The following is a 27,576-nucleotide window of genomic DNA, read 5'->3' as shown; positions in this document are numbered from 1 at the left end:
AAGGGTATTGATGAAACATAGTGACATAGATTAATGGATTGATAATGAATATGTAATAGTGGGGAGGGCGATGAAGATTATGGAAAATGTGGGGATGGAGTAAATGAAACATTTCCACGTAGCTTCAGAAGCACTAGAGATATGTAGAACTGAACAGACTTGTTCTTGATATATATATCATCAAAACATTATATATACAATAAGGTGGCACCATTGCCTGAGGAAATGTCAACGACATGTTGCTTTAAATGCGTGCTGTTATGTTACCTTTATGGTACCACCACAAATTTCTTATTTGCCCCTGATTAAGTTCAGGCCTATATCACATGTTACTTGGTTGCTTTATCATTCTTTTATGATTTTCCTTCATTTCATAAGGAAGAAATAGTTCCTCAACTTTATTCGATTGCTATTTAAGATGCCTATCAGTTTGTGAGACCATATTGTTGATGATTGGCTGTAAAATAAATTTGCCAAACATTGTTTTACCAGCTCCTTAGAACATTACTAAGGCATACACTGTTTTTTCTGTTACTTTTTTTTATTGAATATGACATATTTCGTGATCTTATCACATCAAGCAAAATCTATAAAATCTTCTCCTAATTTCACATAGCAGCTAATATTTATCATAATTTTAATGTTTTCCAGTCATTTGTGATTGTTTGGGTTTCATGTTTATATTCAGTTGCTGGAAAGCTGAGCACTGTGTGTATTTGCTTCCATATTAACCCATCCCAGCGACCATAACCACAGGAAGTTACTCATTTAGCTACGCATTGAAAGTGGCTTTGGATATTGAGTGATTTTGTTCTTCACTGCTACATAAAGTTTAGAAAAGACAGTAAGAGTTACAGTGTGTGATTTTGAGCATTACTTGAGTGTTTTATTTTCAAAATCATTTATTTATTTATTTATTTTGCTTTGTCGCTGTCTCCCGTGTTAGCGAGGTAGCGCAAGGAAACAGACGAAAGAATGCCCAACCCACCCACATACACATGTATATACATACACGTCCACACACGTACATATACATACCTATACCTCTCAATGTACACATATATATACACACAGACATATACATATGTACACATGTACATAATTCATACTGTCTGCCTTTATTTGTTCCCATCGCCACCTTGCCACACATGGAATAACAACCCCCTTCTTTTGGAAAAAAAAAAATGAGAGGGGAGGATTTCCAGCCCCCCGCTCCCTTCCCTTTTAGTCGCCTTCTACGACATGCAGAGAATACATGGGAAGTATTCTTTCTCCCCTATTCCCTGGGATAATATATATATATATATATATATATATATATATATATATATATATATATATATATATATATATATATATGTATACATATATATATACATATATATATGTATATATATGTAGGAGTTCCTACACGCAGAGAATACATGGGAAGTATTCTTTCTCCCCTATTCCCAGGGATAATATATATATATATATATATATATATATATATATATATATATATATATATATATATATATATATATATATATACATATATATATGTATATATATATATGTATACATATACATATATATACATCAAACGTTACTGCCATTCCCATGTAATGTTACACATCAATATCAGTACTATAAGGTCGTCACAAATATCACTATGATGAAATCACATAACATACATCACCTGAGTCATAAGGTCACATGATAAACATCACCTGAGTCATAAGGTCACATGATAAACATCACCTGAGTCATAAGGTCACATGATAAACATCACCTGAGTCATAAGGTCACATGATAAACATCACCTGAGTCATAAGGTCACATGATAAACATCACCTGAGTCATAAGGTCACATGATAAACATCACCTAAGTCATAAGGTCACATGATAAACATCACCTGAGTCATAAGGTCACATGATAAACATCACCTGAGTCATAAGGTCACAGGATAAACATCACCTGGTTATACGACCTCGTCAGAGATATCACTAGATTCATAAAATCTCATCACATGTCACAAGGTCACATTAAGCACATTATTGGTTATAAGGTCACATCAAACACATCACTAGAGTCATAAGATCACATCATACACATCACTAGAGTCATAAGGTCACATCAAACATCACTGGAGTCGTAAGGTCACATCAAATATCACTATATATATATATATATATATATATATATATATATATATATATATATATATATATATATATATCAAATATCATATATATATATATATATATATATATATATATATATATATATATATATATATATATATATATATATATATATATATATATATATGGTGAAATCGTACTTCAGTAGGAGTTCCTACACGCAGAGAATACATGGGAAGTATTCTTTCTCCCCTATTCCCAGGGATAATATATATATATATATATATATATATATATATATATATATATATATATATATATATATATATATATATATATATATATATATATATATATATATATATATATATATATATATATATATATATATATATATATATGTATATATATATATGTATATATATATATATATATATATATATATATATATATATATATATATATATATATATATATATATATATATATATATATATATGTATGTATATATATATGTATACATATATATATATATATATATATATATATATATATATATATATATATATATATATATATATATATATATATATATATATTATCCCTGGGAATAGGGGAGAAAGAATACTTCCCATGTATTCTCTGCGTGTAGGAACTCCTACTGAAGTACGATTTCACCATATATATATATATATATATTTATATATATATATATATATATATATATATATATATATATATATATATATATATATATATATATATGATATTTGATATATATATATATATATATATATATATATATATATATATATATATATATATATATATATATATATATATATAGTGATATTTGATGTGACCTTACGACTCCAGTGATGTTTGATGTGACCTTATGACTCTAGTGATGTGTATGATGTGATCTTATGACTCTAGTGATGTGTTTGATGTGACCTTATAACCAATAATGTGCTTAATGTGACCTTGTGACATGTGATGAGATTTTATGAATCTAGTGATATCTCTGACGAGGTCGTATAACCAGGTGATGTTTATCCTGTGACCTTATGACTCAGGTGATGTTTATCATGTGACCTTATGACTCAGGTGATGTTTATCATGTGACCTTATGACTCAGGTGATGTTTATCATGTGACCTTATGACTCAGGTGATGTTTATCATGTGACCTTATGACTCAGGTGATGTTTATCATGTGACCTTATGACTCAGGTGATGTTTATCATGTGACCTTATGACTCAGGTGATGTTTATCATGTGACCTTATGACTCAGGTGATGTTTATCATGTGACCTTATGACTCAGGTGATGTATGTTATGTGATTTCATCATAGTGATATTTGTGACGACCTTATAGTACTGATATTGATGTGTAACATTACATGGGAATGGCAGTAACGTTTGATGTATGTGGTTACAATAATGCTGGGTTGGGAGCCATATGTATCATGTTCAGGTAAATATGGGCATGACTTTATACGTCCTAGGAAACAAGTCAGGTAGGTATAGCTGAGAGGAAGCATTAACAATTCACTACAAAGTCCATCAAGGAGACTCCACTCTACCTACACACACACACACACACACACACACACACATACATACACACATACACACACACACATACATACACACACACATACACACACACACACACACACACACACACACACACACACATACACGATGGTTTTATTTGTTCAGTGACTTTTTTAGGAGGGATAACTGTGTCTACCGTTGTACTTGTTTACTGTATATGTATATAATACCAATAGGTAAAGTGAGACAATACATTTTCGTTTTTGAAGGCTGGATGTTTAAGAAGACGGGACCTTAATGTGAGGTATGATGATGTCATGACCTCGGCTAACATGAGGAGAGACATGAGTGGTAACATTGTGATGATGGTGTGTGTGTGTGTGACCAATGATGGCGAAGTTAATGTGTTGAACATGATAGTGGGTCAGCCCACCATACATGTAGCCCACACCTAGTGTAGGCGGTCCACACCATGTGTAGGCGGGCCACACCAGGTGTACGTGGTCCACACCATGTGTAGGCGGGCCACACCTGGTGTAGGCGGGCCACACCAGGTGTAGGCGGGCCACACCAGGTGTAGGCGGGCCACACCAGGTGTACGCGGGCCACACCAGTTGTAGGCGGGCCACACCAGGTGTAGGCGGGCCACACCTGGTGTAGGCGGGCCACACCAGGTGTAGGCGGGCCACACCTGGTGTAGGCGGGCCACACCTGGTGTAAGCGGTCCACACCATGTGTACGCGGGCCACACCTGGTGTACGCGGGCCACACCAGTTGTAGGCGGGCCACTCCAGGTGTAGGCGGGCCACACCAGGTGTACGCGGGCCACACCAGGTGTAGGCGGGCCACACCTGGTGTACGCGGGCCACACCAGCTGTAGGCGGGCCACACCAGGTGTATGCGGGCCACATCTGGTGTAGGCGGGCCACACCAGTGTAGGCGGGCCACACCAGGTGTATGCAGGCCACATCTGGTGTAGGCGGTCCACACCATGTGTAGGCGGGCCACACCTGGTGTACGCGGGCCACACCAGTTGTAGGCGGGCCACACCCGGTGCAGGCGGGCCACACCAGGTATAGGCAGGCCACAACATCTATCAGCCATTTGCGACAATAAAAACGATATATCTATTATAGTTGAGTTACCGCTATAAGAACACAGTTTTCTCTGGGAAGGTTTCTGTAATGACGTCACGGCTGCTTGGTGGATGGTACACAGATAACCAGCGACGACTGGCGTCTCCGGGAAAATCTTGTGTTTTCGGATGGTAATTAAGTGCTTAGAGGTAAGAAAATATGACGTTGTAATGAGTATGAGTTGTTATTGAGTATAATTAGTGTTATTTAATAGGTTACGGTTATAATAGAGCGTAGGGCAGAGGGTAAAGTGGATGGGGTTTGGGGGATGGTAGTGATCGGGAGGCAAATGGTGGATTGTTGTGGTTTCTGCGTCGGGAGAAAATGGTTCTATTTATGTATTTTACATTTTATTGTTGTGAAAATAGATAAGGGTTGTGGCGTTTGGTGTATTTGTGTTTTGTTTTTAGAAGGCAATGGGTCAGGAGTGAGTTGTGTGCGTTATGGGGGTTACGTTTTCCCAGATCTTCAACGAGTAATGAACACTTTAAGTCGAGTTATTTATTTAATGGTGGAATTTCCATCATGTGCATGTTGCAGGTGATGTAGTAATTGGTTTTTAAATGTATTGTTCTTTTAATAGCCAGTTTGTGGCATGTGAGATGGTAATATGTAGGCCAGAAGCTGTATGTAGGAAATGTACATATTTCTTGTGGGGAAGGTGTTTGGGGTTACGTTTTCCCTGATCTTCAACGAGTAATGAGCACTTTGAGTCGAGTTATATATTTAAAAGTGGAATTTCCATCATGGGAAATATTTATAATGGAATAATTGTTTTTTTAATTGTTTTTTTTTATTTTGATTGAGTTTGTGGTATGTAATAGGGTAATATGTAGGTCAGAGGCTGTATGTAGGAAATGTACATATTTGTAGTGAGGAAGGTGATAGGATCTGCTTCCTTGGTATGTTGTTAGTAATATTTAGATTTTTGACTCGACATTTTTCTAGAATGGAGACGGTTAATGGCTGGCTGGCATGTGTAAGTGGATTTATAATTTGTAATATAATTTGAGGTCACATGTAATATATTACACATTATATTAGTTTATTAGACCGTAATGAATGAATAGATAGGAATATAAGAAAACCGAAAAGTTGTATCATTTGAATATATATATATATATATATATATATATATATATATATATATATATATATATATATCTGCAGTTAATTTTATTTTAGATATTAATTTGTCATAATATATTTGTAATGAACCATGCTAGTGTATTCGTTAATTAAAAGATGCGTAAGAAGACTTTAAAATTAAAATTTTTGAGATTAGTTTTAAAATCATAGTAGTTAGGGGTGTGTACATCATGGGAAATGTGAGGTTTGAGTATGAAGTTAGTGAAAAACAGATGTAATTGAAGCAGACATAAAAACATGCCTTGTGCCATCATTAGAGATAATTGTAGTGTGTCTAGTAAGTGTAAATAGAAAACCTAATTGTATGTATTGAAACATCACACTGTGATCTAGTTGTATAAATGTTGAAATACAGTAGGATAAAAGTTGTTCATTGGTTGCTCTGTTGCTTAACATTTCTCTAATTTATTTCGTACTCAAAAAGTTAATGGTGTGGAGTGTTAGGGAGGTAGGGTGATGTATTGCGATTAATTGGTTTTCGAAGTTAATGTAAAAAATGTATAATAGCTTTTTGTTTGTTATATAGTAGGTGTATTACATAAGTTGATGTAAAAAATGTATAATAGCTTCATTAGTTGTATAGTAGGTGTATTACATTGGTAATATTATGTTGAATGAATGAATGATGTCAAAAATGTATGAAGTACTGGAAGTGGGTCTTTTTAAGATGATAATGTAACGCATAAGATTTATTATCAGTAATTAATTTTTATGTGTAGAGGAAGTGATTTTCAGTGGTATTGTGGTGTGTTTTTAAGAGTATTAACAGTTGGAGAAAGTATATGGAAGTATTAATTCTTGTGAAAGATCCGAGTGATGGGTGATATTAGTGAGGGCTGTGTAAAATATGGGTCAAGATTTGGTTTGTGATGTAAAATTAGGTAAGATAGTTGTATTAAATGAATATGAGCTTTTGAAATTTGACCTTAGTTAACCTTAGTGGTGACAAGTGCCAAGATTGACGTGTTTAATAAATGTTTATATATTTGCTTTATAAATTAGAGAAAAGTTATTGAAACCTGACAAGAGGTTCACATAGCTGTTGAAATATGATTATGAGTGTAGTAGGAATAATCTTAATTGCCATTTTGACACTAATTTTTTATTAGTATTTGTGAGTGAAGGGTGTGGATTGTATATTGCAGTAGAAGATAGATTAATTGAGGTAAGCTATGTGAAAATGTGTGTGCCTGGTTAGTGTTTTTGAATCAATAATTATTTCTTTTTGTTAATGTTATAAGTTACTGACTTTGAATGTAGTTAAAATGTATTTGGAAATGTTTATTGAAGGAGGTGGTAAGAATGTATGAACTGCAATATTTGCCTGTGTTAGATTTAAAATTTACCAAGTATCACATAAGGAAATTATTATTTTATGTGATTTGTTGAGTTATCTTGTATAAATGTTGTATGGAATGTTTTGAGAATGTGTTAGGAGATGGAGAATATGAATGTAAGTTAATTGATAATGTTGTTAAGTGTAAAATTTTTATATATTTATTTATTTTGCTTTGTCACTGTCTCCCGCGTTTGTGAGGTAGCGCAAGGAAACAGACGAAAGAAATGGCCCAACCCACCCCCATACACAATGTATATACATACACGTCCACACACGCAAATATACATACCTCTACATCTCAATGTACACATATATACACACACACAGACACACACATATATACCCATGCACACAATTCACACTGTCTGCCTTTATTCATTCCCATCGCCACCTCACCACACATGGAATACCATCCCCCTCCCCCCTCATGTGTGTGAGGTAGCACTAGGAAAAGACAACAAAGGCCCCATTTGTTCACACTCACTCTCTATCTGTCATGCAATAATGCCCGAAACCACAGCTCCCTTTCCACATCCAGGCCCCACACAACTTTCCATGGTTTACCCCAGACGCTTCACATGCCCTGATTCAATCCACTGACAACACGTCAACCCCGGTATACCACATCGATCCAATTCACTCTATTCCATGCCCTTCTTTCACCCTCCTGCATGTTCAGGCCCCAATCACACAAAATCTTTTTCACTCCATCTTTCCACCTCCAATTTGGTCTCCCACTTCTCCTCGTTCCCTCCACCTCCGACACATATATCCTCTTGGTCCATCTTTCCTCACTCATTCTCTCCATGTGCCCAAACCATTTCAAAACACCCTCTTCTGCTCTCTCAACCACGCTCTTTTTATTTCCACACATCTCTCTTACCCTTACATTACTTACTCGATCAAACCACCTCACACCACACATTGTCCTCAAACATCTCATTTCCAGCACATCCATCCTCCTGCGCACAACTCTATCCATAGCCCACGCCTTGCAACCATACAACATTGTTGGAACCACTATTCCTTCAAACATACCCATTTTTTGCTTTCCGAGATAATGTTCTCGACTTCCACACATTCTTCAAGGCTCCAAGGATTTTCGCCCCCTCCCCCACCCTATGATTCATTTCCGCTTCCATGGTTCCATCCGCTGCCAGATCCACTCCCAGATATCTAAAACACTTCACTTCCTCCAGTTTTTCTCCATTCAAACTAATCTCCCAATTGACTTGACCCTCAACCCTAATGTACCTAATAACCTTGCTCTTACTCACATTTACTCTTAACTTTCTTCTTTCACACACTTTACCAAACCCAGTCACCAGCTTCTGCAGTTTCTCACATGAATCAGCCACCAGCGCTGTATCATCAGCGAGCAACAACTGACTCACTTCCCAAGCTCTCTCATCCACAACAGACTTCATACTTGCCCCTCTTTCCAAAACTCTTGCATTTACCTCCCTAACAACCCCATCCATAAACAAATTAAACAACCATGGAGACATCACACACCCCTGCCGCAAACCTACATTCACTGAGAACCAATCACTTTCCTCTCTTCCTACACGTACCATGCCTTACATCCTTGATAAAAACTTTTCACTGCTTCTAACAACTTGCCTCCCACACCATATATTCTTAATACCTTCCACAGAGCATCTCTATCAACTCTTATCATATGCCTTCTCCAGATCCATAAATGCTACATACAAATCCATTTGCTTTTTTAAGTTTTTCTCACAAAATTCATAATTTACCTTATAATTTTCTGAGCTTCATTAGAAAAATAAGTTTCCATGGGAACTTGTGTTCCTGGGCTTGATAGTTGTTCCATCTCTGCGGCCCATTTTCTTCGTTATTTTTGTTAATATCTAAATAATCATTGACTCTTGAGTTATGTAATGATCTATCAAAGTGAACTCTGTAGAGAAGTGAAACAAAATACAAGTTGCCATGTTATATACTGAGTATGACTTGAACAATGAAGTGTTGAATTTGTCAGCAGTTCAATCTCTTCCAGCTCTCAATAGCTGTTTCATTTTTAATTTTTTATTTTGTGAATGTCTGAGCATTAGTTCAATAGATAGGCAACAGCACATTGAAGTGAAGCATGTAACTCAGAACCTTGCATTAAAAGTGCTGATTCTTGGCAAATTGTTTCCTATTTATAGTTGCATTTTCATCTGTCCAGTATAATTGAATGGTTGTGATTCGGTTTCCTTTGTTAAAATCATCTAATATGCTAGATTGTAGTCGTCTTTTGGAAGCATAGTGAACTGCTCCACTTAATTTGTAGGCAGGAAATACTTGTTTATAGGTAAAGTGGAGATAACTGGTGAGAGCAAGCATATGATCATAATTTTTTCAATGACTATCATTGATTAGGATATGAATTGAAACTATTTTGCAAGTGGTTGGGATAGAAATTGAACATTATTTTACTGTAATATCTTTATGGAATTCCTGATCAGTAAGATTTCTGTAGAGTATTGTGACATTAACCCTCAACCCTCTATTGGGCAAAATCCTTTGACCTCACCATTAATAACATGAATTGAGTATCCTTTGTGGGATACCTGCCCACCAAAGGGTTAAGTGCCGAGAGGTATCACAGATAAACTTGCATAGTAGGTACTGTGAGTTTTTTGAGTAACCCATCAATATTTTAACATTTGTATGGCTACTAAGTGTCTCGTGGTAACTACAGGTGTTTGTTACAGGGACTGTTGCTTTCTGGATGTTATTTTATTGTAAGTTTACATGTAAATGAATGTAAAATTCATGTACATATTTGTTAAATATATGTAAATATAAGTAATTAGTAACCATCAGGAGTGAAGGGTGAGTTAGTAAAAATGTAGGTCATGTTCTTCCTTTCCCTCTTCACTTTCCTCTGGCTCCCCTCGCTGGAGGCTTTATTTGTTAAATTCAGCACAATACTGAGGTCATAAAAGTTACCTTAGATCACTTTTTTGTATAATGTAATGTGAGCAGTTTGCAAGACACCTGACATTGAAGGTTAAAGGAAGATAATATCAGTACATTAAAATGCGAAGTGAAATTTTTTTTCAAATGTGTCACAACTTGGAGAGCTTACATGTTATTTGAGTGTGTACTCTGGTTCTTAACTGTTGCAACTACAAAATGTTGCAGATAGAGGCCTTGTGGTATTCTATACTTCTCTTTCGTTCTTTTCTTAGTCTTTCACTTCGAGTAAATATCATACTAAAATTCCCCATGACTTGAAAGTTTCTCAGCTTTATTTAGAACCTCTGGCTACCTAATTCCACATCAAACATAATCATCAGTGGATGTGAAAGTTTCTAAGCTAACTTTAGTACATTCTGGCTACTTAATTCCACATTGAACATAATCATTACTGGATGTTCCCTTATGTCTTGATTGTAGATTATAACTACCAAGTCTGTCAGTATCTTTTATCTTTAAAAATGCATTTTGCATGCCTGCAGCTTCTAGTAATCTTTTTATCGGTATATCTTCCTTTTCCACCCTTTCTTCTTTGGCTGGAATATGGCCTTTTTTCAGTCCAAAAATTATCAACGACTTAGGTGAATCAACCGTGTGCTTCACTAATGTTCTTAATTTTGGTGCAACTCACTTGTCTGCTAATTCCTCTGGTGCAGATTTGTCAAACTCCATATCTCTGGTTATATCTAGAATCTTCAATTTTACTGACATGCACTGATCCTGAGTACTCTGCACTTTTTAAAGCCTGTGGTTGTGTGTATGTGTGTGCATCAGCCAGTTAGTGACTTGGATGCCTTCCCTCCAGCATTGCCAAAATGCCACATGCCCCATGCAGTGATCATGTGTTCAGGTAAGAGAGTTATGTCCATGCGACTTTTCGGTCATTCAGACATGCATTCTACAAAGTCGGCCATTTTGAACAAAAATTGGAGTTGCCAAGAATTGAGTTATTTGGTACCAAATTGATGAGGGTTCTTTGTATAGATAATGTACAGATTTCTGCCATGTCTAGACATCTAGACATTAAGGATATTTTATGGTCATCTTTTAAAAGTCTCCTGCTGTTTCCAGAATGAAGAGCCAGCAGCTACACTTGATGCCCTTATGCCGGGTCCGTCATCGAGCCAGCAGTTGAGCCAACAAAGTGATGATATGCTCTACTCGAGACAGGTGCCATTTGCTTTTCTCTAGATACATAAGTCTTAAGATGCTGGTGATACTATTATTTGTTATAGATTTACATTTGGATTGATTTAGGCAGATGCTTGGATAATTTGTATGAATACGTCATCTGATCAGTTATAAGATTAGGCTTAATATGATCCGTTTCTTGTGTGGAACATAAACAGGTTGGTCAGGTTTGCCTTGTTAATGTAGATTGCGCAAGAGTTTCATCTTTATTCTCTAGTTTATGAGTTTGGCTTTGGTGCATATACATGTTGGAAGGTGATGTAGGATCATGAGAAAGTTCCACATTTTTTTATTGTGCTACCTTTTTTCTAAGGTATTTCACAAGTAGTGACTTGGTGTCGCTAAATCAAGTTTTCCTCATGTGAGGATTTCAACCAAATTTTATGCTGATTCATAGTTGTCCTCTTCAGTCCTTGGATATATTCCTAGGAAAATGAAATTTCTACCACATGATTTTTGAATTCTCTCAGGATGAAACTAAAGCTGACCTCAAATTTGTTGGTATCACTGAATGATTCCTTTTGGGAGGAATTTCTCAAAGCCCTTCTGGTTACTTTCATACATTTAGATGCCTGCTTATTCAATTAACATAGGTTTAAACTGCAGAAACCAATTTTTTCCTTGGTCTGAGGACACTGTGCAGTTGAAGTGAGTTTAGATTTCACTTTTGATTTTGGGAAGAGTTGTTATAATAGTAAATGCCTGTTTGAGACAGTAATCGGTCATGTGTCTCTTTTATTTTGAGAACTTTTATCTGATCTTTCATATGTATCTTTTTATTTTGAGAGGCCTTATCTCATTCTGGAAGTCAAGTATGTGCCCTGTTTTTATGTTACTGGTAATTGCTATAAATTCCTCAGACTTGTGTTAGGTAAGACCAAGATTGATTTTCAAGAGGTGGAGATAATGTTAAATTTCTCATTTACGTCAGTTTCCATTGTTTGTACAATCACATCTATTAGAAAACTTCTTGATCTGTTAATAAAGGCTATGACTATGTTGGGTTTTATAGCTAATTCCAGTGGGAAGCAACTCTAAATTTTCTTTCTTGAGTTTAGGACTGACTGTTATGACATTTTTCCAGATTAGAATAAGATGCTGTGGCTGACAAAAGTGTAAATTGATTACCCAAGATGAATCAAAGAGGAGCAATATTTCTTTATTGGACACAAGAAAATTACAGATGTTTAGACTTGGGAACAAGTTAGCTTAAAAGACATCACATGTATGGGTCAGACTAGAGGTAAGTTTCTACCCCTATTGGCATGTCATTACATGAAAACTTGTTTTATTAGTTATGAGTTAAGGCACCCTTTTTGTCCTTTTATTCAGGATTGTATAAGAGGAGGTATCTTAAGTAAAGAAAGATTCACAGATAATTTCAAGGGTGTTTGATAGGATGTTTGTGATTCAGTAAAAATGGAGCCAGTTCAAACTCGTGGATTTCTCATTTCTTAACAGACGTCTTGGTGTCTTCGTGAAAAGAACACCTCATTTCAGTTCCTGATGAGTGTTCCTTTAGTCAAACAGCCAAGGATAGATTAATTAATTCAGGATACCTTATCAAGGGAGATTATGTAAAGAAGACAATTCAACTTCTTTTTGATGCTCTTGCCTAAAAAGGGTAAATCAAGGCTCTCTTCCTTAGAAATTTTCCCGAAGTTTTAGAAGGAATCACAGGTAAGTACATGTTTAAGTTCAGCCAGACCAAGACCTTAGATGTGCATTTCTTAAAGTGATGAGATTACTTTCTTGGATTAGTTCAGCTATCATATTCCCAGACTTTGATGATAGTTGCTTTACATGATGTTTTAGGTGCTTCTCTTCTTTCTTGTGCAGTTTCACAAACACAGGATGACTGAGGTCGCAGCATGTTATGATTTATGGGAAGAGAGCAGTCTAGAGCATTTTGTTTCTTAGAGGCCACAGCAAGTGAAATAATGTCAGAGTTCAGTGGCATTAATCTTTCACGGAAAAAAGAAGTAGCATGTAAGCTATAGATCATTGGATAGATCATTTTTCCCTTTACATTCTGGGACAGCCAAATCTCTTAATCATTGTTATAATAACCAGATAAGCCCAAGAGATAGCTTGTTACAAAGTATTAAGTTCATTGGAAGTGAGGAAATTACTTTGAAAATTGACTGGGATGATGGTTTAAGAAACAAATGTATTTTTAGAATAGAATTAGAGGTCATGAGATTGAAGTGGAAAGCGTAAAGAAAATCATTACAGAGGAGTTGAAATGAGCATCTGAAAATTGAAAATTGAGAACAAAGATGTCATGATGGTGTTAGATATTGGCCATGAATAGATAAGTATGGAAGAGGCAGAGATGCCAGCTTAGAAGTAAAAGACTTCAGTGGAATGAACTGTACACTTGCCTTTGGCTGAATTCAAGGGTTCTCTCTGGAACAAGACAAAATTCTAGAAAGTGTGGACCAAGATTTGCCCCCATATATTATGTCTTATAGAGGGTTTGTGGATATTACACATGACTCAAGATGAACATGCAAGAGGCAGAAACCTCCAGGAACTAAAAGTAGATAACTGACCACCACGCATTGCCGTAAACATCATGAGCACTTCTATCTCCATCTCTCTTTAATATCTTACATGAACTACTCTGACCTCTAGCTTAACGCATTGTGAAAGTCCTGTCACATGCTGATGATCTCTCGGTCACATCACATCACCATGACACTCTTCAGGCAACGACAGACATGCAACACTTTGTTGTACGATTACAGCACTGGCCCATCAAAAATAGAAAGTGTGCAGTCACAGAAATCTACTTTAACCTTCCTAGCTAGACAAACATCCACTCACACTTAACAGTAATCCAGCCACATTGGGTATCTCATATGACACACTTAACATCTACTTCAGACACCTCAAACATTAACACAAATACCATAAAGAAACTAAATGCTCTCAGAGCACTTAACTGTTATTACCCATTACAAACATTCATCTAATTTACTGTAACTTACATTTCACCTTCCTGTTTATTCATCTTGCCAAAAACATAAACGTAATCAAGCTGCAAACCACGTGAAACAAGGCACTCTGCACAGCCACCAGATGCTTAATACCCACAAACGTTAAGCATCACCATGAAACAAAATTACATCCAAATACCATCTCACCTCAATATGTATGGTGTTTAGTCCTTTGTAACAGCATCCTTTCCACTCAGACCACACCATAACCACCAAACAGTACATACAGATCTCCACTACCCAGCAAACACAGGATTGACAAAGCATATTTATTGATTTATAATTACACCAGAAACAATTTTTATGAATGAGCCTGGTGTTATCCAGAACCTTTTTAGAGGCTCCTGCAGCCCAAGGCTTCACTACTTGAGGTGCAAGAGAAATGTAAATTCCTTTGGAGTGAGAAATTCTTTGATGAGACTGGACTCCCAGTGATACGCCTTTGCCAATGGTGACTTTTCACTCGTCGTATAACTTTGAGCAGGTGGAGTCTGCTAAAGCCTTGACAAAACATATACTCACCATAATAGCTTATTAAGAATGTCACAAATAACCTCCCAATCCAATCTTAATCTATCTCCACCAGATATACATCCAAATGGTAATACACTCCCCAGGCATAAAAGAATTATACTTTTTTGTCTGCCCTCTGTATTCCACCCATCTTTCCCGCATTACAAACACTGATTCATCAAATCATGAGACCCATCATGTTTTCACTGAACTCTTCTGCTGAAGTCACTGAACACTTGTTTCACAGTTATCTTGCACTCATCTTAAATGCACATACACACATGCCAAGTTTCTTGACCTGAGGTCCTTCCTGGTGAATGCAGCTGGTTTCCTGAGTGCTTTTGGAGCCCCATAGAATGGGATTCTAAGCAGGAAGATAAGGAAGTAAGTATATACTCTATGTGTTGATATATCCCAGACTTTTTAACATTATTGTATAAGCACATTGCACTGCAATGTTGCTGCATATTCAATATTCAAATGTAAATGTATTTTTGTTGCAGATGTTTATGTTGTGTGGTCCTGGACATGATTGTTGACTAAAATATTTTAGGTATAATCTGCCTGTGACAAGATTTGAGTGAAGGAAAAGGCACAACTGACACTGACCATTTAAATGTTCTCACTGACTTATGTATGAAGAAAATATTTGTTATACCTTTCAGCAGGGATGGTACTATGAGAAACGGGAGCTTCGACACACTCCAACTATTGTTGCAGGCCTCAGTGTTGAACAGGAAGTTCAGTATCATCGAGAAGGTGCCCGTTTCATTCTTCAGGTGGGAAACAAGATGGGCCTTTGATACGAGACTATGGCAACAGGTGTTTTTTACTTCCACCGATTCTACATGGTTCACACTTTTCAGTCCTTCCCCAGACATGTAAGATTTTGACATGTTTCTGAAATATCAATAGAGTTTGTAGCCAAGCCTTCTACTAGTATGGTATCTTGTGTAACTCATGCCGTATTCTTTGTTTTTTGTGTTAGTTATAGAAGTTATGATTTACACTAAATGCATTTGTGGCTCAAATTGTGTGATTATGTAGGTAACTGAATTTGTGGTTGGGTTTACATGACTACACATGGAATAGCATTTTGAACTTTCTAAAATTTATTCTTGAATTTTATCTTGAATTGGGGTGTAGGTACCCCATAAGCATTTTTTTCTTTCATTTTATCAGTTGTTTGTGGATAAGATTATGAAACTTAGAGTTAATGCCCAAATTAAGTTGTTAAAAAATTTCATATCTGGTGTAAATATGTGCCATGTCAAGGTGGCTTTAAGGTGAAGTAGGCGGAAGGATTGAGAGAAACAGCGTTTCCATGAGTGTCGCCAAGCTGTTGTTATTGTTCCAGCAATACAGAATTGCATGTTAATCCTGTGCATCATGACAAGTCCTTTTCAAAGAAACATGATATGATTACCTGCCTCAAAAGCAACAAATGATACAGATATATTGTCATATAATGAATATATAATTTCCATATAAACAAATGATTATCATTACATCTCTCCCCCCACTAAAAATATAAATAAATGAAATAAGATGAAATAACACATATAAACTGTACATTACTCATAGATATGCAAAGTACAAAGATTACTTTTACATCATATATTTATAGATCTAACCTGTTCGGGGGTTGTGCTAGTCTGCCTTTAGATGTTCTTACCTCACTGGAATCATGCTTACTCCTCTTTGGTGTACCTTCCCCATTTATGTCCACTGCACTTGTCACATCTTCCAATTCAGCTTGTCTATGTCTGTTGTTGATTCCCGGTGTCACAGCACCTCCTTCATGACATTTATCAGTCTGTCACCCTAACCACTGGCATGTTTTAGAGAATTAGCAACCACCATACCCTTCTTTAACTCTTGTGCCATCATTGATTCTAACTACATTTCCCTCCTCCAGTTCAGGCAGTAGCTTAGAGCTTCTAACATAACAAAGTTTCTACCTATCTTGTGAGTCTTGAGGTAGATGTCTGATAGACAGTGGGTCCTGTGTCTCTGGTCTTAACAAGGCTTTAGAAGTGAGGAGTGTGGTTTGTGTTCTTCTATGAAACAGTAACTAACTGGGGCTTGGTGTCCCCTAAATAGGAGTCTTTCTGTAATTCAGCACACTTAGATAAGGATCCTTGCCCTCTTTGGCTGCCTTCTTCATCAGCTTCTTTACTGTCTGTACACTTTTTTCTGCAAGGCATTACTTTTTGGATGATAGGGAGTTGAAGTTGTGTGGGCTATTCCATATGACTTACAGAATTCTTTAGATTCTACAGCTGTGAACTGTGGGTCATTGTCACTGTGAATAGTTTAAGGTATTCCATGCTTAGCAAAATGGTCCTTAAAGTATGGCACAATAGTACTGGAATGATTATTTTCTAACTAGTCTAACTCAAAATATTTGCTGTGATAATCAACAAGCAACAGGTACCTCTTCCCTTTCATCTCAAATAAATCAGCTCCAGGTTTTTGCCGAGGGAGTTTAGGGACTTCATGAGACATCAGTGGTTCCCTTGCTTGGTCGTTGCTATAAACATTGCAGGTGTCACGAGCACTAATCAGATCCTCAAGTTCAGCCCCCATTTGAGACCAGTACACAAGATCTCTTTTCCATATCTTGATTAGATTTATGAATGTGTTTGAGGACTTTACTTCTCAGTTCCTTAGGCACTATAATTCTTTTCATTTTATGCAGCATTCCATCTTCATAACTTATCTCATATCTGTAATTATAAAAGGCATTGAATTCTACTGGAGTGTCTCTCTTACAATCATGCCATCCCTCTAATGTGAATTCTTTTAGTCTGCAATACTCTATCTTCCTAAGTCCTATTTTTAAAAATCTTCAAGCATATGCCTGCAGTGTCTAGCTATTCATGAGGTACTATGATTACTTGCACTTCTTCATCCCCGCTGACTCTATTCAGAGCATCAGTTATATGCATGTCCTTGCCTTTCTTATAATGTACCTCTGAGGAATATCTATGGAGTCTTAGATGCATTCTCTGTAACCTAGTAGGAGCAGATGACAAGGACTATTTTAGAATATTCTGTAAGGGTTTATGATCATTCTCTACAACTACTTTGCTTCTCCCATACATATAAGAGTGAAGTTTCTCAGCTCCAAAAACAATGGCCAACAACTCCTTTACAGTTTGAGCATAATTTCTCGGAGTTTCAGAAAGGGACTTGGCAGCATAGGCAACAGGGTGATCTTCCAGAAGAATACAAGCCCCTACAGCTTTCCTTGAGGCATCAACAGTCAAGGTTACAGGCTTAAATACATCATAATACCTCAAAACATTTCTCCTGTGGTTCATCTCATTTAAATTCAATGTCCATCTCCAGTAACCTTCTCAGAGGTTCATTTATTTCAGACTTATTGGGAACAAACTTTCCCAAGTAGTTAGGAGTGAGAAAATTACTTATAGTTTCTTCCTTCTAAGGATCTGGTCTTAATCCGTCTGCCGTTAATACATGGCTGATGTGTTCTACCTGCTCAGTTTTAAGCTTGAGTTTGGCACAGTTCAACTTTAGATTTCTTTCCTGGCATCTTTAGGGACTTTCTATAGTCTCTCATCATGTCCTTCAGAACTACCATAAACTGATATGTCACCCAATATAATTTCTACTCCATCAAGATCATCAAACACTTCATGCAAGTACCTCTGGTAGATTTCTAGAGCATCTAACACAGAATACACCTTAGCATCTGCTAACCTGGTTGATATTTCCTCAGTTGTAGGTAGTGGGTCATGTTGCCTTGTTCAATGCCTTGTTGAAATCTCTTGGATCTGGGCATATTCTTAATTTACTTCCCTCATCCACAGTACCCATACTGTTAACCCAGTCTGTATAATTACTTTCTCTGATGATTACACCTTTCTTTTCCATGTCCTCTAATTCGCATTTCAGTCTATCTCTCAGAGCAACAGGCACTTTACAGGTGGATGAGCTACCGGGCTAATCTTTGAATCAACCTCTCGATGCAGTTCACCCTCTAGGCATCCCAATCCATCAAATACATCTTTATATTTTTGCAGTACCTTATTGGTGGTTGTGTCTTAAGTTGGTCTCTGACTTTGCTTGATTTGATAAACTTGACTAACCCTAACAGTTTACAGCCATTCTTACTCAACAGTGGCACATAGCTTACATCAGCAATGAAGAAAGTGAGCTGATATTTTTAAGAGTTATGTAAACATATCATTTGACACTTACCAAGGGGTTTAATTTTACTTCCAGGCAAAGCAACCAATACAGTCTTTGTGCGTTTCATCTCTGGTTTTCCTTTTAGCTTGTAGATTCTTTTGGGCAATAGACTGACCTCATCTGTATCCATTTGGAATGCCACTGGTTGATCTTGAAGGAGAAGAGTAAACCAGTCCTCTTGATCTGGTCTTCTTAACTGGTTGGAGGTTACCGTGGACACTGCTTTTGCTGACTTCCTCAGGATTTATAGACCTTCCACAGGCTTTTCATAACACCCTTCAGAGTTGGATGATGAATCTTCTTTGTCAGCCTGATTTATACTTGCCTTTTCAAGGACTGCTGAAGTTGTCACACCTACGCTTGAGATGTCCAGTCCTGCCACACTTCATACACTGTTTGTTGCTAGCTAGGCAGTGTATCCTCCCAAAGACAGGCTTGAAGCCACTGAACTTACAAGTCCTTTGTGATATGTTGCCAGGAATTGAGGAGTGATACTCACTTTTCTTTTTTGACTTCACACTTTGGATATTCAAACTGGTTTCCAATGCACAAAACTCCGTCATCTGTTCTTCACTTGCCTCATGAGCTCTGCATTGCAGTGCGACTTCATGAAGGGTCGTGCCGCCTTTCCTCGACAGCCGTCCATGTAGCTTGTCATCACTGATGCCACATATAATTCTGTCTCTGATCATTTCATCCTTCAAGGCACCAAACTCACAGTTTATAGCCTTCTTTCTTAGGTCAGTAACAAAACTATCAATAGTTTCATCAGCCTGTTGCACTTTACTGTTAAAAATATCTTTCATAGGTGACACTCTTCTTTGGCTCTAAATATTCTTGCAACTTCTCTATAAGAGTTTTGTATTTCTTTTTATCAGCTTCCTCTACAGGCAAAATGTGATATATATTTAGCAACTCTCTTCCACCAGAGTTTAGCAGTAAGGCTATCTTCACCTCATCATCCTTTTCATCTTTCTCAGAACTTAGTAGATATATCTCAAATTCTTGGCAGATTCTTCTCCAGTTTTGTGCCGTATTAGCTGATGATATCAGAGGTTCATGAAGTGAACCTTGGATGCTCATCCTAAACATTCTAGATAACCACAACAATGGCACATGAAGACTGCCACCTCATAGCACCTCAGTTCTTGCCACAAACCTTCTTCCCTATCACACAAGTAGCTCCTCTTCAAAGCCAGAAGAACGTGAGATGTCAGCACACCTGACATCACGTAATATGTGCCATGTCAAGGTGGCTTTAAGGTGAAGTAGGGAGAGGGATTAAAAGAAACAGCATTTCCATAAGTGACCGCCAAGCTATTGTTATTGTTCTAACAATACAGAATTGCACCTTAATCCTGTGCATCATGACAAGTCCTTTTAAAAGAAATATGATATAATTGCCTGCTACAAAAGCAACAAATAATACAAATGTGTCATATAATGAAAATATAATTTCCATATAAACAAATGATTATCATTACATCTGGAACATATCTTAAAATCTTAGAGAAATTGGAGAACAAATATTTTTTGTTATTGATGTTTTCAGATTCTCTTCAAGAAATGAGAATGTGATTAGGTTTGTCCTGATTTTTTCAGCTTTTCAAAGAATTGAAATGAAATATGGTTTAAATGCAGTTATTTATGTAGGGCTACAAAATTAACGATATTTTTTATTGTGATATACGCACATGAAAGAAATTATCTACACGTCAGTAAGTAATCTTCATGCATTTCTTCAGGTGACTGTATGCTGCTGCCTTTTTCTTGCTGGTAAGGTAGAGGAAACACCCAAGAAATGCAGAGACATAATGAAGACTGCCAAAAGCCTTATGGATGAAGTGACGTGGGCTGAGTTTGGCACTGATCCAAGTGAGGAGGTAAGATAACTTGGATTTAGTGCCTTATTGGAGATGTCAGATAAAGCCAGGGTAGGCTTCACACTACTGTTAAGTTGTTATGAGTGCCCTCAGCCAATAGTGAAAGCATTATGTAAGATGGAATATGGCAAGGTGGCAAGAGTGGATGCTTGAGGATTGGCAGAATGCATGAATAATGCCATTATGTAAAGGTGTCTTCAACCTATAGAGGTACAAGGTAGTTGAGTGTGCTGGTAAGTTGTATGGGAGGGTATTTAAGAGGGTGAGGGCATGTACAGAGCATCAGTGTGGGGAGGGGCAGTGTGGTTTTAGAAGCAGTGGAGGATGTGTGGATCAGGTGTTTCCTTCAAAGAATGTGTATGAAATATGTGGAGAAAGATTTTGTTTGCAGCATTTATGGATGTGGAGAAAGCATACGGTAGGGCTGATGGAGATGCCTTATCTTAGATCTTGGGATTATATGATGAGACCACAGCTGCTAGAGGCAATGAGAAGTTTTTGTTGAGGGTGTCAGGACTTTGTCAACATGGTTGTTCATTTAGTTCATGGATGGGATGGTGAGGGAGATGAATGCAAGAGTTTTGGAGTGAGGGCCAAGTATGCAGTCTGTGGGTAAGAAAGGGCCTGGGAAGAGTTGGTTGTTCCTTGCTGATGACACAGCACTGATGGCTGAGTGTGAAACTGCGGAAGTTAATGACTGAGTTTGAAAACGAGTGTGAAAGGGGGAATTGGAGAGTTATTTTGATAAAAAGCAAGATTAAGTTTAGCAGGGTTGATGGACTCTTTAGTTGGGGATGTGAATTTGAACTAAAACATATTGGAGGATATAAAGTGTTTTAGATATTTGGGAGTGGACATGTCAAAGAGTGGAACCATCAAAGAGGAAGCGAGTCGTAGAATGGACGAGGTGCAAAGGTTTTGGGAGTGCTGAAGAATGTGCAGAGATTACCTGGTAGGGCAAAAATGGGGATGCTTGAAGGTATAGTAGTCCCAGCAATATTATATGGATGTGAGGCATGGGCTATATATAAAGGCTGTGAGGAGGAAGGGGGATATGTTTAAGTTGCTTGAGGTGTGAGGTGGTTTGATAAGAGTAGGTATCGAAAGGGTGGTTGAAAGCTGAAATGTTTTGGACATATGGAGAGAATGAGTGAAGAAAGTTTGACAAAGTATATGTCAGAAGTGGAGGGAACAAGAAGAGGGAGACCAAATGTTCAGGAAGCCAGAGTTGAGTAAATTAGGACAATGGCATACAGCGATTGATGTGCTGTCAGTGGACAATCAGGTTATGTAGAGCATCTGGGGTAAACCATGGAAATGTCTGTAGGGCCTAGTTGTGGTTAGGGAGCTGTGGTTTTAATGCATTATGCCTGACAGGTAGAGAATGTGAGTGAATGCAGCTTTTTTGATATAAGAAAATGAAATGTATCGTCCTCTTAGTCTGAAATTTGTGGCCAGCACTGTATTGTAACAGTAATTCCTTGGTAGATATCTTTTGAGCTTTTCACTGTTTAAGAAAATTTATGAATAGGGCTAAAGATTTGATATCCAAGTGAGTGAAATTTTATGAAATTGAGATATTGAAAGGTTTTAATAACTGATTAGAGAAGGTAATGAGTCGAGTTCTGTTTTATCCACTCTGTTGGTTTCCTTCCAGCTATGGACTTGGCATCAATAAATGTGACAGACTTGGAACTGACAACATTCAGAATGGAAGGTGCAGCAAGAATAGATGATAGCTCGTGGACAGAAGGGGTGACAGGTCTCGAGCTGTTGACCTATGACTACATCACTTACTGGATTTTGGGAGCGCCAGGGTAAGGGTGGGACTTGGTCTAAGCTTGGGGTGATGAATAAGTGTTTAATGCCATGTTAATTGATTCTGGTCAAGGGACATGAACTCTATCCAGAATCTTGCATTTTCCAGAAACGTGCAAAGCGTGCTTGTCAGTATATGCGACAAGCCTTCAAGGAATGTATTTGAATCCTTTGTACAGGATGTGGGGAACTGAGAAAAGTCACAAAAAGCCAGGTTTATTGGGGGATGACTTCCCTGGGTATTTGGTCCATACAACGACTCTCCTTTCCTGAACTTGAAATGTTTTGTAACAGTGGATTTGGTGGCTAAGTAGTTACCAGTGAGCTTCATAATATTTACTCTTTATACAGCAGCCTTTCATATATTGCCATGCTGCTTTGCTTTCCCAGTCCATTCACCAAGAGCTGTAACTACTTTCTGCATACTGTATAAGATATTGATCAGCAAAATAAGAACTAGGTGGGCATGTGCGAGGACAAGGATTTGTAGAGGAAATGCAAGGGAAAGAAATTTTCATGAAGTTTAGTATGTTGTAATGTGGATAGAGAGAGTGAAAGAAACAGAAGGAGTTAGGGAAGGTAGTTGGAACAAGTGACTGACCTGATGTTAAGGAGTTAATATGATTTGGAATTTAGGAAAATGAAAAACTGGGATCCAAGGTTTATCTGCTTGATGTAAGTATTTTAGGAGAAAATATGATCAAACTTCAGGACAGTGTCAAGATGTGCAAGCATCTGAGGAAATGGTGAAAATACCGATTAACATTGATGCTATTTAAAAGTTGGGTAATAAGGAAAGGAAAAAAATGAATTTTAATTTGTGGCTTGGCATTTTAGTATGGTCTTTGCAGTAGCTGGATGGATGAAATGGTTCACTTAAAATGGATTTCTCGTAGACTGGAAGTGAATAGTAGTGAATAATGTCTGGTACATCATAAAGAATGGAATGGCTGATGAACTGAAAGATGGATTTGAAATACCATGATCCAGGTTTGAGAAAATGTCTAGAGTTGAACTTGGCAGAGGTGTCAAAGAAAGGCAAAGGGAAGAGGGGTTGAAGGAAATTTCAGATGTTACTTGAATTTATAGTTTGAATTAATGAAGATTGGATTTATTTGTGACTAATAAAAATGTCAAGTGTGTTGGCAGGAGTCATTACCAGAAAATTGTTGCCTGGTCTGCTATCATCAACAGTGTCAAGATAATTTCGAAGTTCCAGTTGACTTCAATCAGCCTCGATAAAGTCAACAGGATAGCAGTGAGTGTTTTTGAGAACACAGTAACAGGGTTGCATAAGAAAATGGGCAGGTCAACTTTTGTGCATTACTGCATACAGTTTTTGCATAGTATTGCAATAGTGTGCTCTAGTTGGCTTGACGTATTGCTTGTACATATTCTAGACTGAAGATTATTAGCATTGCTAAGGTTATTCTGAAGAACTGTTAAAATTCTCTACGAAGGTGACTACTGTGAATGTTAATGTTAGAAAGATTATTAAACCAATGGAAATTTTTTTGAGAATTTGAGGGGATATCACTTTGTAAATGTGGATTCAAGTAGGCATACTTCTTGCATTGCAAACCAGTATGAAACTGGTGTCCTTTATATGGCTAATACTGCTTTATACTGGCTACTAAACATGTTGTGTTATATACATAGGATGTCTATATTCGGTTTCCTGTTTATCGAATGGATCAGGTGCACAGTTGGCTAACTCGTATATTCCTGCACTTTAAGTCGATGTATGTGAGCAAACCAAGGCTGTATGCTCATGATTTAATACATATAACTGGGAACCAAAAACTGTCGTGTAGGCCTTCATAATTTTAGACAAAGTAGCAGGCATATCTGTAGATTAGTGGTGTTCAGTGTTAATAATTGTAATAGTAGAGGAAATGGAGTTTAGTGGTTCTGACATATTGGGGTAAAGGAATATAATCAATAGTACATGGTTGCTTTTGGTTAAGCATTTCACTTTGCAGGTGAATGGCCACTCGCTAGACAGCATAACCCGGGAGTTCCTACTAGATGGTGTAGATCAGAATGTACAGGAAAGTTGGCGTGCAAACTACATGGAAGTGGATGTCTTCACCACCCTTGGCAGTCCCATAGCAGGAATGATCTCTGGAGTGCTAACTAGTGGTAGGTTTTCTGCTACATAATGGTCTTGTTTTGATGTAGTTGGGCATAGGAATGGGAAAAGGAACCTAAACTGACCTGACCTGACCTAACCTAACCTAACCTAACCTAACCTAACCTAACCTAACCTACTGCCTGATGCTCCTGCCTGCTGTCTGTTGCTCCTACCATTTTGCCGAAAGGGTGGGCTACAGCATAGCTCTCACCATAGGAAAATCTCGGGTTTGATGAATGAGTAGCATGAGTAAAGTTTTATGTGTAACAAGGAGAGATTGTATGCTTGTGGACAGAATACCAGCAGTCTACATATGGCTGAGACAGAAAGAAAGACGGCTGTCTGGATCGGAGGAGTGCAGCTTGACAACCACTGAAGTGCTGGCTCAGTATGCAGTTATCACTAATCCTCATGATACCTAGGTGGGTAGGATCAGGAGTATCACTTTTTTATCCCATCTTTCACATGCCATACACATCGTTTGTCTATGTAAGTATTTAAACCTTTCAATGCCCTGGTTTTATTTAGCTTATGTGTATGCCATTTTTTAATTTCTCTAGGTATTGCAGCACAACAAGCCACTTTTCTAAACCCTCTTCCTCTTGCTACTTTATTTTAGACTGTTTTTTCTTCATTTGTTCATTACAGACTTTCACACTTTACTTCACCAAAAAATGGCATTCCACCTGCCACTCCCTTTAACATACTTGCAAGCCAGTGAATTGCAACAGGCCAATTATGCATGTTAATGCTCAGTCCCTCACATGTATACTCTTGCCCATGTGCAGCTTATTGAATCCAGTATTCCCAGTTACCACTCCTCTTTCAGCAACTGTCAAAGCACTCGCTTGGCCTTTTAAATGTAAAGTGGAACTCCCTTAAATGGGTGTCCATGGCAGTAGTCTCTCCATATCTAGGGAACTCCAGTGCCACTTCATAGCCTCTATTGCTTCACCCTTAACAGGCCACGTAGAAGGCTTCTACCTAATGTTCCTTATTATTACTAATACCTAATGCTCCAGCCTAAATGTTCCTACATACTGCTACCATCTGTTGCTTCTGCCAGTTTGCCGAAAGTCAAGGCTATTGAATGGTGCTCCGCAGGAAAATCGATTACGAATAATGATCTATGTGAGTCAAGTGTTGTATATGACAAGGAGAGATGCATGTTTCTGGACAGAATGCCAGTAGTGTACTTGTAGTTGAGGTTTTTAAAAGCTATTTAAAATATAATGGAGTTTATACTATCCTCAGCAAAAGGGGGTAGAACACTTCTCTTAAACCTGTGCTCTAGTGCGTCTTGATTCTTCCATGCTTTCACATCACTACAATTGTTTCCATAAACTAATTTTTTTTCATTAGACATTTTACCTAATGGGATTGCAAAAGAGCATTGCAAGTCTTTTTCCCAGTACCTTCTGTGGTTGTAAACAACCTTGCCCTTGAATATAATGTCATGTCCATCCTCTGCATTTTCATTCTTCAAAAAGTCATTTAGACTTGGATAACAATATCCTCCCAACTTTCTTTTTTCACTGGCCTGTTATTCATTTAGACTTGGATAACATATCCTCCCAACTTTCTTTTTTCACTGGCCTGTTATTCATTTAGACTTGGATAACATATCCTCCCAACTTTCTTTTTTCACTGGCCTGTTATTCAGTAAAAGTGGAGCTTTGTAAGGCTCTTTCCCATTAGTTCCCATGCTTGTCAGTGACCTCACCTCTATGTGTCTGGGCCATAATCTGCACTTGTCTTGGAGCTGAATTACAATAAACAGCGATTGTCAGCACTTGGCAATCTCTTCATGTCAGTGTCCTACACTCTTGCTTGTTTGAGAGGTAACCACCTAGAGTTGGACCAAACCCTCTTAAGACCTCATTTGATTAAGGCTACACCCAATTGAACAAGGACTCGTGTGTTCTGACTGATGCCATTAGGGCACATAAAAACTTTCATTCTTGTACTACCAGCAATTTAGTGAGTCCTTTAATTCCAACACACCACCACAATATCATTGCTCTCTTCTCTTTCAGTGCCCTCTGCTCCATCATAACATTTCATTTTCTTGCACAACTGACCTCTAGTCTTCACTCTACTTCTTCCATTGTTACCCTCCCTGCCACTCTCGGTACTTGTCCATCACCTGCGATATCAAGACTCCAGTTACTTTGAGTTCTTTTTCACAGTCATCATCCCAGGTCTTATCCCAAGACAACTTCATGCCTGTAGCATATAACTATTTAAACACACTTACAGCCTGCACATCACTGCTGGATCTATAAGTGTCACTTATTCTGTTGCTTGGCTATTACCAAAATGTGTAAATGAGGTTGATTTTTAATGATGCTGACTTGGTAAGGTAGGAGAGGCAGTTGGATATGAAAAAAGTGTGAACTGGTCTTTTGAAAGGTATGGAGTGGGGCAGTCATCTTCCCAGAACTAAGAGGGAGTGGAACAACTACCATTGATCAGACTGTTAACATCAGGAACCCCTTAGAAGGGAGCTCAGCCAAT

At 37.5% G+C, this 27,576-nt stretch overlaps 1 protein-coding gene across 6 annotated transcripts in view; it reads left to right on the top strand.

Annotated features, from left to right (window-relative positions):
- Positions 1 to 27,576, top strand: part of LOC139762986 (uncharacterized) — a 74,983-nt gene extending 47,407 nt beyond the window's left edge. The window contains exons 2-10 of one of the 6 annotated variants that reach the window (XM_071688516.1): positions 4,861 to 4,970; positions 11,372 to 11,470; positions 12,576 to 12,734; positions 15,672 to 15,887; positions 20,970 to 21,107; positions 22,765 to 22,924; positions 24,120 to 24,183; positions 24,908 to 25,067; positions 27,472 to 27,576. In XM_071688516.1, coding sequence (XP_071544617.1) covers positions 22,767 to 22,924; positions 24,120 to 24,183; positions 24,908 to 25,067; positions 27,472 to 27,530 — 441 coding nt within the window. In that variant the 5' untranslated portion in view covers positions 4,861 to 4,970; positions 11,372 to 11,470; positions 12,576 to 12,734; ... (1 more) ...; positions 20,970 to 21,107; positions 22,765 to 22,766 and the 3' untranslated portion in view covers positions 27,531 to 27,576. Of the gene's footprint in view, positions 1 to 47; positions 845 to 4,860; positions 4,971 to 11,371; positions 11,471 to 12,575; positions 12,735 to 15,671; positions 15,888 to 20,969; positions 21,108 to 22,764; positions 22,925 to 24,074; positions 24,184 to 24,907; positions 25,068 to 27,471 lie in introns of those variants that run through there. The other 5 variants (XM_071688514.1, XM_071688518.1, XM_071688517.1 and 2 more) reach the window with 5 other exon arrangements.

Source organism: Panulirus ornatus, chromosome 45 (assembly GCF_036320965.1).
Source record: "Panulirus ornatus isolate Po-2019 chromosome 45, ASM3632096v1, whole genome shotgun sequence".
Lineage (NCBI taxonomy): Eukaryota > Metazoa > Arthropoda > Malacostraca > Decapoda > Palinuridae > Panulirus > Panulirus ornatus.
Note: the sequence above shows the minus strand (reverse complement) of the source record. Positions and strands in the feature narration are given on the sequence as shown.